Source organism: Amphiura filiformis, chromosome 8 (genome assembly GCF_039555335.1).
Source record: "Amphiura filiformis chromosome 8, Afil_fr2py, whole genome shotgun sequence".
Classification (NCBI taxonomy): Eukaryota; Metazoa; Echinodermata; class Ophiuroidea; order Amphilepidida; family Amphiuridae; genus Amphiura; species Amphiura filiformis.
This window is the reverse complement of record NC_092635.1, coordinates 36,544,137-36,557,955: the sequence shown is the minus strand read 5'-3', so window position 1 is coordinate 36,557,955 and position 13,819 is coordinate 36,544,137. Positions and strand designations below refer to the sequence as shown.

Here is a 13,819-nt window from a genome sequence, read left to right as displayed (position 1 = left end):
TTGAAACTTATTTTTTCTTAAATAGATGACCTATCATTTGGCTGTGATTAATATATTTTAAGGGCAGTTAAAACAACCAGACACTGAAGGGATGATTGATAGACAGTTTGGCCACATATCAAAATAACGCTGTAGCCAGTATTACATGAATTCAGAGACAACTACTGATCTAGGGTCCTAGTTGTACGGTTACATACTCTTTCTGCTTCAGCTTTTGACAAGGTGGTCACAGCCTTTGGCTACTTGGGCCTGAATTGGCTAATTTGCAAGAACACATGCCACTGATCAAGGCTCAAAATACTTATTTTGCAAGGGCTATTTTGAAAAGATTCAACAATAAAATTCCCTTTAAAAGGGAAAGCCAGCCTCAATGTAGAAGAGGTCTTGTAATTAGTTTTGGTCAATGTGAAAGGCATTTTTAGGATCACGCTTACATCTACATGACAGTCCACCAAACCATCAACGATGAGAACATGCACACTGAAACAGCAGAAAACATTAATTCCTAATCGGGTCACTCCATATGAAATCAAGGAGTCGCCCCACCTGACCCCCTCAGATTTGCTTTATATTTTAGTCATATGTTGTACCTGTAAAAATATTAAAAACCTGCAAATTTGAGGTCTGTATCTCTTACAGATTTTCTGTGGCAGCCATTTAAAGTTGGAGTAGGGGGGTCTAAATTTGGACCCAAAAGTTGCCCTTTAAACAAATTTCATCTTTGGGAGGCTGTGCCTTCTTTATAAAAAGAGAGGTCTGAAACTTTGTGTACACACTAACTGCATGCCCAATTTGTCAAAAATAAAAAATAAAAATTTCTGTAAATGCGTGTTGTGTCACGGGGTCATTAAATATGCAAGAAAAATGTAATGTTTTGTAAACTGGCAAGTTTAGCCCCCTAAATTCACACTTTTTCAGGTTAATAATCTTTTGTTGTCACTGATGCTATATATAGGATAAATACAATGCATATCCAAAAATTGAGGTCACAACTCATTTACATTTGAACAAGCGCCCTCACGAAGATGAAATTTATTGCAAATTCAACATTTTCAGGGGCCCAAAGTCGATGTGGTCCACCTTCAAAATTTATAAAACATCACTTTTATATAACTACTAGTCTTAAATTACAACTTTGCTAAGTCCCAGTAATTGTATAGGTTGACTTCATATAAAATGACAAGCCCAAAGTTGACCATTTTCTTATGATTGCTTGTAGTGCAAATGTGCCGAATTCGGAAGGCTTGAAAGTCAAATTGGCCCCAATATTGAAAATAAAATGGAAATAAAAGTAAATAGGGCCAATAACTATGCATCTAGTCATTTATTTTGTGGCCATTTTGACTTTTAAACCTTCCGAATTCGGCACATTTGCAGTACATGCAATCATAAGAAAATGGTCAACTTTGGGCTTGTCGTTTTATATGAAGTCAATCTATAAAATGACTGGGATTGAGCAAAGTTGAATTTAAGACTAGTAGTCATATAAAAGTGATGTTTTATAAATTTTGAAGGTTGACCACATCGACTTTGGGCCCTCTGAAAATGGTGCATTTGCATTAATTTTCATCTTCGCGAGGGCCCTGTTGGAAATGTAAATAAATGGTCACCTCAATGTCTTGGATATGCATTGTATTTGTCCTATATATCGCATCAGTGACAACAAAAAACAATTAATCTGACAAAAATGTGAATTTAGGGGGCTAAACTTGCCAGTATACAAAACATTACATTTTTTTTGCATATTTAATGACCCTGTGACACACAACGAGCAATTACAGACATTTATTTTTTTTACTTGTTGACAAATTGGACATGCAATTAGTGTGTATACAAAGTTTCAGTCCTCTCTCTCTCTTTTTATTAGGAAGGTACAGGCTCCCAATTTGTCCCAAAGATGAAATTTATTCAAAGGGCAACTTTTGGGTCCAAATTTAGATCCCCCTACTCCAACTGTAAATGGCTACCATAGAAAATCTGTATATATTGAAAATGAAATGGAAATAAAAGTAAATAGGGCCAATAACTATTCATCTAATCATTTTGGCCAATTTGACTTTCAAGCCTTCCGAATTCAGCACATTTGCACTACATGCAATCATAAGAAAATGGTCAACTTTGGGCTTGTCATTTTATATGAAGTCAACCTATACAATTACTGGGACTTAGCAAAGTTGTAATTTAAGACTAGTAGTTATATAAAAGTGATGTTTTATAAATTTTGAAGGTGGACCACATTGACTTTGGGCCCCCTGAAAATGTTGAATTTGCAATAAATTTCATCTTCGTGAGGGCGCTGTTCGAAATGTAAATGAGCTGTGAGCTCAATTTTTTGGATATGCATTGTATTTATCCTATATATAGCATCAGTGACAACAAAAAATAATTAATCTGACCAAAAATGTGAATTTAGGGGGGCTAAACTTGCCAGTTTACAAAATATTACATTTTTTTTTTGCATATTTAATGACCCTGTAACACAACGCGCAATTACAGAATTTTTTATTTTTTATTTTTTGACAAATTGGGCATGCAGTTAGTGTGTATACAAAGTTTCAGACTTCTCTTTCTTTTTATAAAGAAGGCACAGACTCCCAAAGATGAAATTTATTTCAAGGGCAACTTTTGGGTCCAATTTTAGACCCCCCTACTCCAACTTTAAATGGCTGCCACAGAAAATCCGTAAGAGCTACAGACCTCAAATTTGCAGGTTTTAATATTTTTACAGGTACAACATATGACTAAAATATAAAGCAAATCTGAGGGGGTCAGGTGGGGCGACTCCTGGATTTCATATGGAATGACCCAATCTCATGTCAACTCTTTTAATTCATTACATGTACTCCAAATTGTTCTGGTCTGTTTGTTTTGTTGTTGTTGTTGTTGTTGTTGTCGTTGGTTTTTTTTGTCTTTTCAGCTTTTTACCCACGATATCTCAATTTCCAATTTTGTAATACCAGAACTTACGAACTCAATATCTTCGCTTAGGAATGTCCGATTTCACTGCTTTCGATATATACACTGCGGTTTGAGTTAACTTACATGTACATTTTATTTTAAAATAACTTAATTAATTCGCAATGTATAGTTTAAGCCTACTATATTATAATAGATAGTGGCCAGCACATTTATAAAGGACTGGTTACTCACTACAATCTTCACTCTTAAACTGTGTTTTTCTGAATGTGCTGATCATGTTGATTGCTAGTCGGAAACTCCTGCGAAGCTATGGACATGGCATCTTACATACTCCATTCTATAACAGTCTGCCTAGTGCCTTGTGTGTTTTCTCTTCAATCATTTTGTTGAATGTAATTTTATGAATCAAATAGTTATGTGTCATTTTATTTATAATAAAGAAGTTATTAAATTAATAAAGTAAGACAATTTATTTATCTATAAGTGCATGTCAAATGGGGTACATTGTTCAATACTATATGCATAAATTATGCCCATATTATAGCTAGGCCCTAAAAACTTTATTTTGCATCGGATTTTTCCCGTTGAAAAGACAAAACTGATGTTTATGATAGCAACCATTTCATCAATAACATTTTGAGTCATTTTTATCCATAAAACGACACAGGATATGATAGATAACTACTTTCACATCAATATGGTCCATATGATCACAGATTGTTGAGAATCTGTGATATGATCCGAGGATATGATGAAGATTTTGATTCTATAGATCTGTTATCAACATGATATCACGCTGTTCAGTGGTCAAGGAGTAAGGACCCCGGTCAAGGACACTGATATGACATCATAGGTGATGTCAGATTTTCTTCTGCTGACCATATGATGCTATATATATTAACTATTATTGTTACATTTAGGCCTTTAAACTTTTAAAGTCATAATTAATTAGTTCAAACATAACTTTGGTAATACTCACTCGTTTTCGTTCGTTGAAACGGCAAAACATACTTACTTTTCCTAACAAATCAATTAAAATATTTTAAAAAAATTTAACCACAAAAAGTTTTTAAAAAAATCATTCCAATACCACTAAAATATAATCTCTTGAGTAAACTGACCCCAAACCTGAAACAGGTACCAGCCCGAATGGGCTGGCGAAAAGTAGATGTTTTGTGAAATTGCTGTTAGCCTACATTGTAGGTCTGCTATAAAAACACGAGTTTGTAGGTCAATATATGCACATGCGAGGGGTCTCGGGTTCGAATCCCACCAAGAGCAAACAATATCTTTGTTTGCTTTCTCTCTTTATTCCTTCCTTTTTTCCCTTCCAGTCGTCAAATTTAAGAACCCTTCGGGGGTTAGGGTTAATAGATTCTTAAGTGATTACAAGTTACAAATGTGCCCTTTTGAATACAAACTTGTAATTTTTTTAATCAACCACAAATAATTGCCACTGTTTTGAACATGTTCTTATTACATGTATATACTAATAGTAATATTATCATACAAACTTGCTCAGTTACCTACATGTTATGTAATCCTGCTAAGACTCCCTGGCATACATGTACTTGGTTGTAAAGTTATGAACTTTTTATTCTTATTTTTTCCTATCTTAGTTTCATTATTGCCAAATTTGGTCTAATTGGAGAAGATTGTGATTATTTTATTGGTTGACAAGAAAATAAGTATGTGTTTTTTCACATTATTTTCATTACTCGGGAATAAACAAAATTACACTATCAGGGCATATTTCTTTAACCCCAATACAGTTGCACATTCATTGAATGACCTTTGAAAATTTGGGTACACAAACTCATACTCTGCAACATGATTTCAAATTTTGCTCTCTGATTGTTTAATTGAGGTTATTGAACTATGGCATTGGAATGAGGCCATTGTGGACCATAGTGTTAGTAGCTGACTGGCCGATGAGAATCATCTTTTAGTGACACTTGATACCAGTTGTCTAATTCACAACTATTGATTTCTACAAATCTATATTTAACAGAACGTTGTATCATATCTTGGCACATTTCCCCATTTGTAAAATCCGCTTCCTTCCCATCCATTGTCCTTGACCCTGACCAGGTCCCTCCCTAAATTGATTATAATCATTTGATTTTGAACATGATCCGAGAGGGTGCAAGAATTCATTAGCAATTCTCAACTTGTAGCATAAGGTATGCGAGAAGGATAAGATTTTTGTGACAGGGGTGTCAGATACAGGGCTAGCCCAAAGGAAGGAACAGGACTTGTTTAGAGCACCGTATGACTCACAACTCCAGGAAAAATTGTTGATGATGATTGTGGACAGCATGATCAAGATGGCAGTTCGGAAAGTGAGCCACATGTTTTTATTTATTTCTTATTTTGCTTCTGTGTTTTGACACGACTGCATAGTTAGGAAGACCTGTTTCACAAAAGATAGTATCTTTTGCTAGTTTTATGGCTCTAAATTATTTGGCTCCAATTATCTATGATGGCCGTCTCTTCATAAAGATGCCTCGTAATCATGTGAAATCAAGGACGACTGTGTTTAACATACAGACAAAAAGTTACTTCTTATGGATTCTAACTGGATTGCATACATTTGTCAAATTAGAATAAAGTTTTAGATGTTGTATTATTGAGGAATTGCCAAGACCAACAAAATGGTGGCACAAAGCACATAAAGGCTGCTGTATACTTCATTAATTATCGCAGTATCTTGCAATCTCAAAATATATTCCATCTATTCTGACTAGCCACAGCCAGTCGCACTGCAATGACATATCGCAATATTGTGGTCGAGATGTGGAGTCTGCATCAGACTTTAAGGTCACTCTACCAATCTTGATTTTTCAGCAGCCAATCACAAGCATGCATAACCGTGATATCGCAAGAGAGAGAGAGAGAGAAAGAAAAAGATGTATAAAAACCAACTCTTGTTGTGATGAAAATTCCACAGTGCGATGAGAATTCTCACTGCCACGCTACCTAAAATTTGATCGCGGTTGGTCTATCTATTGGTTGCCGAGGCATTGGCCCAGCTCACTCTTCATTCTTGCAAGCTGTTGGACATCACTATTAAGGCTGGCATTTAAAAAAAAAAAAAAATCCGGTTTTGTAGTGTCCCTGGACCTAGACCTAAATGCTACGATCATTCATGGTTGACCTAAAAAAATTTTTTTACAAATTTGCACTATGGTTTTTTTTTTTTTTTTTTGTTGCAATTTTGGGTACCCGGTTACCCGCCCGAAAAATGCGCCAGGTACCCGGGCACAAAATTACCCGAAAATGCCAGACCTAATCACTATCCAAAGGGCCTACACTTACATCCCTTTAAATGCAATATATGATTTACTGGTTTATTTTGTTATTTTCCTTTATTCACAGAAACGTGAAGTATGTAAAATTCATCTGGTGAAAGACAGAGGTGCCTTAGGTATACAGATTGCTGGTGGTAAAGGTTCACGGAAGGGTGATATAGGAATCTTTGTTGCTGGTATTGATGATGGCAGTCCTGCACAGAGGTGAGAAGAATATAACATACCATAAAACCTTGTCTACAAGCATATAGCATGTTTTTAATGAAAGCTAAATTAATATGAAACAGCTGTAAATATAACAATACAATGGATTGGACTTATCTGTAATTTATATGCTCATATTCCACAATGGTATAATTTTGTCGATGGATGACACCTGGATTAATTTATTTTTCATCATAAGCACTCTATATGCTTGTAGACGAGGTTTTACGGTATGCATACATACAGAGCTGCAGTTCTAATGAATTTGGACAACATTTCTTTGTGAGCTGTTCTTGGAAATTAACCAACTACTTTTCAAAAATAGTTCTATTACGTCAAAGTTTCCACAGAAAAGTAAAATTTCAAGTAACATAACATGATTGACTTCTGGTACTGCATACCAGTTGCAGAATAGAGCTTACATGTAAGAGCTCATATTGATGAAAATTTAATCGGTTGTCTGTCCTGCATATTTTGTTTAAAAAAACAACGAGGCAACATTTACTCGGCTAAGACACATAACATTAGTCAAAGAAGGTTGAAAGAAAATGGCACGTTTGATATGATGACTTGCTTTTTTTAGAGACTCGTCAGAGAGCTAGGCTAAGTAGTGGCCAAGTAAGAGGTGAAACTTATTAGGGTCCAATCTGCATGGGGCATGGTGGGTACCAGTCCGAAGTTGAGTGCCATGGACCTATTTGGCTTCCTTGAGGGCAATGTGACGTCAGTGTGTGCTCTAGTGGATACAGTATTAAATTGTGTGTGTCGACTCAAAGATCTGATGTGTTTACACACATGGCCAAAAGCGGTGCATCTGTACTGAGAGGAATACATGTACATGTACATTGTAAAACTGCAACAGAGTAGTGACATCACTGCCACAATGAAACCAAATGGACTGAAGTGTTTGTCCAATTTATGGTCAGGGTTCGAATTCAGCTGTATCGCATAGCAGTTTGCTCCTTATTTTGAAGTTACTGCTACCCAATTTTGCATTTGTATAGCACTTTTTATCGTGCTTTAGTATATGGAAGTATCCTGATTAAGATGAATTAGCGAAAAACTGCTACGCAAAATTTTTTAACAAATTCGAACTCTGTTTATGGTACAAAGTAATATGACTTTTCTTTTCAGTTACTTTTGTATGAAGTTGGGCAAAGTGTGCTGTTACTTACTCAGGGTCAGTTTCACAGTGCGAGAATCAATCTTGATTCTTGCAGAATACATTTGCGGGAATCATTTGACTCTTGCAAATCAACTTCTGTGTAAACTACAAAAGTTCATGAGAATCAACTCTGATTCACGCAAATCTGTTTTCGAGAATCGATTCGCGGATTCTCGCTGAAATTCTGACCCTGCTTACTGCTCCAGAAAAGGGTGTGTGGATGGTTTCTGAAAACATGACTCATAAGTGTACAAGACACACAAGTAATGGAAAGAAAAAATTTACAAACCTTGTTGAGGGTACAATTATACATTTGTTTATCATGCGGAGCCCATACAACAGTATGACTCAATAGCTCAAGGCTTCCACTTATTTGACTCTGTGAAGTAGTGTTCATGATATATTCTCTTTTCAAATGGATCATAACCAATTTAGCCCTTCACCATACAGTCTTTGTACCCTGATTGAGCATGTCTGGAGAAGTCCAGACTAGACTTATTTCACAAAGAAATCAAATCAAAGTTCTTGCTTGCACTTTTTATAGAATATTTTCTTGACAGTACCCTCATGCTGTAGACATGTCCAGATGGGGCATGAACCTTGAAGGTTTTGAACCTGTGACATTCGTAGTTATAAGTGAGTTTCGTCCACGCAGTAATTTTGTCAGCAGAAACATGTGCTTGCGGTGTAGTAAAGGGATTGGCTCAATCACTGTGCACAATCAAACTTCTGAATGAAACCAGGGACTGCCTTTTGAGGAGAGCAACAGCAATCACTCTCTACTGCTCTCCTTAAATCTGATATAGGAGAGTGATTTTTAGCTCTCCTTAGTTGACCATTCTCCTCTTACATTCTATTGTAAATGCACAGCTCTCATTGAAGACCCCAGATGAGTTATTTAACGCTCTTCTGCAAATACCAAAATATGGTCCCTGATGAAACCTCCTGCACAAACCTCTCAAGTTTTCTGTGAGTGTGTTTGGAAGTTCAACAAAACCCCCCTAAATATCTTGGTTGGTCAGTTCCCCTTGGAGTTTCAAACTCCTTAAGTGTTAGCCTTCGGTATGGACACAGCTGATGCCTTTGGCAAGTCCTGTATGTAGTACTTTGCTTCATATCAACTGAATCTGCAGTTTAGCAGGATTGGTCAAGCGAGGAGATGGATTTGAATTCAATTTGTAACAGGAAGTGGCAGTGCCTTAGAGATAGCCGCATTGTGAAAATTGAGAACAGAGTGGATTTAAATTTCTGGCTTCTGTATCAAAGCGGAGACGAATCTTTCATACCCGGCAAGATTTTATTCAGTGGCTTTGGATAAACATGCTGCAAGTAGCTAGTCTACCCTCGTGATTTGCTGGACATAATGACTCGGAAATGAACATGCATTATATAGATCCTGACAGTGAATTCAATCATACTTTTATGGTGACGGATTATGTTATTGTGAAGTACAAACTTTTAAGTAAAATTTTCCTGCACAATTTAAAAATTGTGCAGGAGCTCTGGAAAGAAGTAAAAGTGGCAATAAAAGCTGGGGATTTTTCATAAAGGCTGTTACTTGATACAAGAATAAGTCTTAGGGCATACAAAGTGGATTCATATTAAATGATCTTCCGGATACGTGATAGAAAAATCAGTTCATATCCTAATGCTAACTACCCTGTTGGAACCTGCATGCAATGGCGGTGTTCATAACTGTGTGGTGTTCACTACCCCATTTCATCGGACGACCTATTTTTTAAAAAGTTTTTATTAATCGTTGAAATTTGTTCCCAAAGTTGACAATTCTCAGGCTGTCATATGTGTACATCCATATCAAAAGGATGCACTTGTCGGCTGCTACATGTGTCTCATTTCACATAATAACTTGGAGTAAATACCACACTCATTTCAAGTGGAGGTCACTTCAAATCATCCCCAAGTCACATGGGTTATTAATACAGAGAACATTCCATAACCATGTCACTTGGGGATGATTTGAAGTGACCTCCACTTGAGATGAGTCTGGTATTTATTCCTATATAGCTATTATGTGAAATGAGGAACATGTAGCAGCCGACAAGTGCATCGTTTTGATATGGATGTACACATCGTGTTAACAGTGGAATATCTAAAGTGAACTTAATTCCATATAGCAATGTTAACCCTGGTTTAAAAAATGGTGACATAGGGTGTCAACCTGGAAAGAGAAATGCGTATGCTTACCTGACATGAGTTGCTATGGTAACCCAAGTATCAGGTGATGCATTAGTGGCCATAGCACCTGGGTATTACTACTAGATGGGATCTATGTTCAAAGCACTAATGCAAGCATCAAAGGGAATCTTAACCCTACCCTCCTCAAGACTTCACCATTTTGTTGGTGAAAAGGCATCTAATCTTTACCTTGCTGGACAAAACCATGGGGTGAATCTTCAGCCAGTGAGTTTTAAGATGCAGTGAATCTTTAACCAACAAATTATTGCAAAATTGAATATTTGACTAATCTTTGCCCTCATGTAGATTGTTATATTATGTTTTTACATAGAACTAGCACTCACAGATCAGGTGAATCTTGGCCTAATCATTTTTTTCTTGTGGTGAATCTTGAACTAATATTTCTAGACAGAAGGTGAATCTTTGCCTAAAAATAATTTTTGAAGATTGAATCAAGGTGAAGGGCTGAGGAGGGTAGGTTCAAGATTCCCTTTGACACCTGCATAAGTCTATAGAGTAACTCACTTGACACTTTCAAGATAATATAGGAAGTTACAGTGCAAGATCCATGAAGCCATTTACGTATTATCCGTATCTCCCAGACATAAACATGCAGAATTCTTCCCCTGAAGACATTTGAAGATTGTATGTTAAGTCATTTTTCAAGGTTAATTGGGTCGAAATATTTAGGAAGCAGTTGTGTTCAGCAATGTTCAGGCCTGTACTCTGGATTTATTTGGGAGGTGGTGCGGTTTTTTAAAAAGCCCTCCTCCCTTAATACAGGTCTGTGTTTCACTATCCATATGAAGAGATGGAGAATGCATGGCTATGTTGTCCTATAAAGGTTTTTTTACGCTGTCTTGCCTTTTGGTCCAAAGTGACTTGGTAGAATAGTGGTAGGCTGAAACATGGGTAACAATGCTGGGGAGGAATGTTTCTCCCACTTTTGTTTTGAAAAATTATGTATTTTTGGCACTTTTTGACTATGTATGCCAAATTTTATTGTCAGCTTTAGGTAGGCCTGTTAGACATGAGGAGAAAAAGTGCTAGGATCATGTATGGTAGGTTTTAAAAAGAATTGGGGAAAATGCAATTTTTTTATCCACAAAGAGCAACATTGTTACTAATGTTTTAAGAAATGCATATAACCAGTTAGTAGGTCCTCTGTTAATATAAATCTTGATCAGTTCCCTCGGATGGCAATGTCCAAGCAGTGAAATGTGCGACCAGAGGTGCATAGCGCTGATACCGTGACATGCAGCGCAGAGTCGAGAAGGGACGCATAGCACTGACATCAAAGCCGAAGGCCAAGCATAGACAGTATAGATTGCAGAGCCTCTTTTCTAGAATAGAGCCTCTGCAATATTCGCTGTCGTAGTGCACATTAGAATATGACCGTTGTTAGGTCAACTGGATCAAGCGTTCTTTCTTACGAACCACTGATCGAAATGATCACAACACAAAGCCTATGGCATATCAAAATTCAAAACAAGTGTATGCTTGGAGCAGTGCACTACGACAGCGAATTTGTTAATAGTTTGATAATTCAATAAAAGTATTATAATCTATTGTAGGTATGGGGCTGGATTGACCAACTGCAAAATTAGCAAATCACTAAATGTTTCAAATGTTTTTTGCTTCAAATTGTGGAAATATTGGCTTATACAGTACTTAGTGTATGTATGAAGTAATTTTACCTATATTATAGGTAAAATTACTTTTGTTGTTATTTTTTTAGAGGACAGCTAGCTTGTAAATATTTTGAACAACACCCATTGCTTGCTCCCTTGACAAATACCTTCCCTATCATGACTTCTTCTTTCGTCAACTCTCTTTTATAAATGTGTGGTAAACAGTATTTAAACTAAAATCATGATGTCTAATTCCATCACTCAACTATGGCCTTAGTGCAATTAGATGCCAGAAATGAAGGTATACACTGTAGGGTTTAATCAAGGAAGTTCTTCAATTCCTCCTTAATTAACACTTAACACCCAACTTTTGGATCTGCGGTGAAGTTGAATTTTTTTTAGACTGAAATGATTTTCATATATCTTTAAGTGCATGCAATTGCTAACTAGAATGACATTTTGGGAATCCATTAAAATACTATTTGAGTTTGAAAGATCTATGTAGGAAAAGTAAAGTCAGGGAAATTAAACATGTAAACATGTTTGACATGTTGAAGTATGACAAATATCACTACTTTTTAAACAGTAAACTAGCTGGAACTATTAAGAAAGTACTCCTTCATTATTATCTATGAGTATGCAGGCTAGCACAGTGACACAGTCTTTATTAAAACAAATATGGCCTGATAGATGGTTGCTTTAACTTATAAATGTCAACAAAACAACAACAACAATAACCTGTTAACACCAACCTGATGACAACAACCTTTTGACAACAATATGTAGACAACAACAACCTGAAGACAACAACAACAAAAAGGATAGAGAAATGTTTTGAGTCACCTTGGTGTCACAAATTTTGTGGGGATGGTTGACTGAATGATCGTATGGGGAGGGGGTCACTTGAATATGAAAGTGTTATCCAATTGCTCATCAATCAACCCCAAAAACATCCTAAATAGTGTAACTGATGGCATATTTAAATATATATCACCATTTCCTTTGAAATGGCTTAACATCACATTTTGAAACATATTTCATGAATTTGAAGTTTTCATTTGGAATTTTGTGGTAAATACAGTATGTACAAGTGGGAAGAAGTCAATATGAGGTTGGGCATTAATAAAAATGGAGAAAAGGGGATAGATTTTGAGCATTCAGTGACATCAATATTTTTTCCAATCAGGTGCCAATTTTCGGCTATATTCGGCCAATTCATTATCTTGTTTCTTTCAATAGGGTGAACAAATAAATTGGCCTTATCTCTGCAGTGTAATTATTTCTGTAATTTTACACATCGCCTCTCCCCTTGTGGATGTACAACCCCAGTTACTTTCCTATTCATCCTTGTCTGTTTACAAACAGAGAGGCAGACAAAAGACCTGTCAAAACTGTTTCAGAAGTATCAGAAGGATGGTCCACAATAGAGTGATTCATGCACCATGAATAGGGGATTAAAAATCTGTGAAGTGTTTACATGTGCTTTTTTTGTCCAGTTTGCCATCAAGATTTTGAAGTAAACCAGGTCAGACCCAGAACATGATCATGTCAGCTGAGATATTAGTCTCAGAATTCAGTAAATGAATATTTTGTTCTGGAACTGATTATTCGGACTACTAAATATAAAATCTAACTTCTAATATAAAATTGTCAAATTGCCAAGAAAACAACTGCTTTGCTTAGTTCATTTACTGTATTTGAATAGACAATCAGTAGAACAATTGTAAATTATGAATTTTGAAAAAATAGAAGAGTCCCCAACATTCAAATCCCTTAAGGAGGTGGCCACTGTGTGGAGAGATTTTAACCAAAGACCCTTGTTTTGTTAACATTTTATTCATTGTTTGACCACTTTTGTGGGATTTTAACAAAACAAGAAGCTAGACTCTTTGTTGGTGAGCATGTTTGTTGAGCAAATATGCCCACATCTAGACTCATCCTGTCTGACGTCTTCTTGGAGTCATCAAACTGATAGCTGTCGCTCACGGATCAGGTTAGTAGTATCTGCCACCATTGATAGATCATAATAACTTCACGTTGAGAGCATGGCCTAATGGTTAGGTTACTTGCCTGTAGTGCATGGGGTCCCGGGTTCAATTCCCGGTGGTGGCGATTTGCTGGGATATTGACTTGGAAAAAAAGAAGTCTGAAATTAATTGGCCACCTCTGTAGAATACATTCAGACTTCCGCTCTCCCCATGGTTCATTTAGAATTGGGTAAATGAATCATAAAAGTACTCCGTCCTTTGGAGGGGATGTTAAAGCCATATTATAACATTTTCATACAAAATAGATTAGCATTTCTTTGCCATAAAATGTTAGTTTTTACTGTCGGATATATCCCCTCTTATTTTTGAGTCGTACCACTCCTTCGGTCATGTTATGGCCCTTTG

At 36.3% G+C, this 13,819-nt stretch overlaps 1 protein-coding gene across 2 annotated transcripts in view; it reads left to right on the top strand.

Annotated features, from left to right (window-relative positions):
- Positions 1 to 13,819, top strand: part of LOC140158986 (PDZ domain-containing protein 2-like) — a 147,690-nt gene that overhangs the window by 45,988 nt on the left and 87,883 nt on the right. For both annotated transcript variants that reach the window (XM_072182286.1, XM_072182287.1), the window contains one exon: positions 6,298 to 6,434. In XM_072182286.1, coding sequence (XP_072038387.1) covers positions 6,298 to 6,434 — 137 coding nt within the window. The remainder of the gene's footprint in view (positions 1 to 6,297; positions 6,435 to 13,819) is intronic.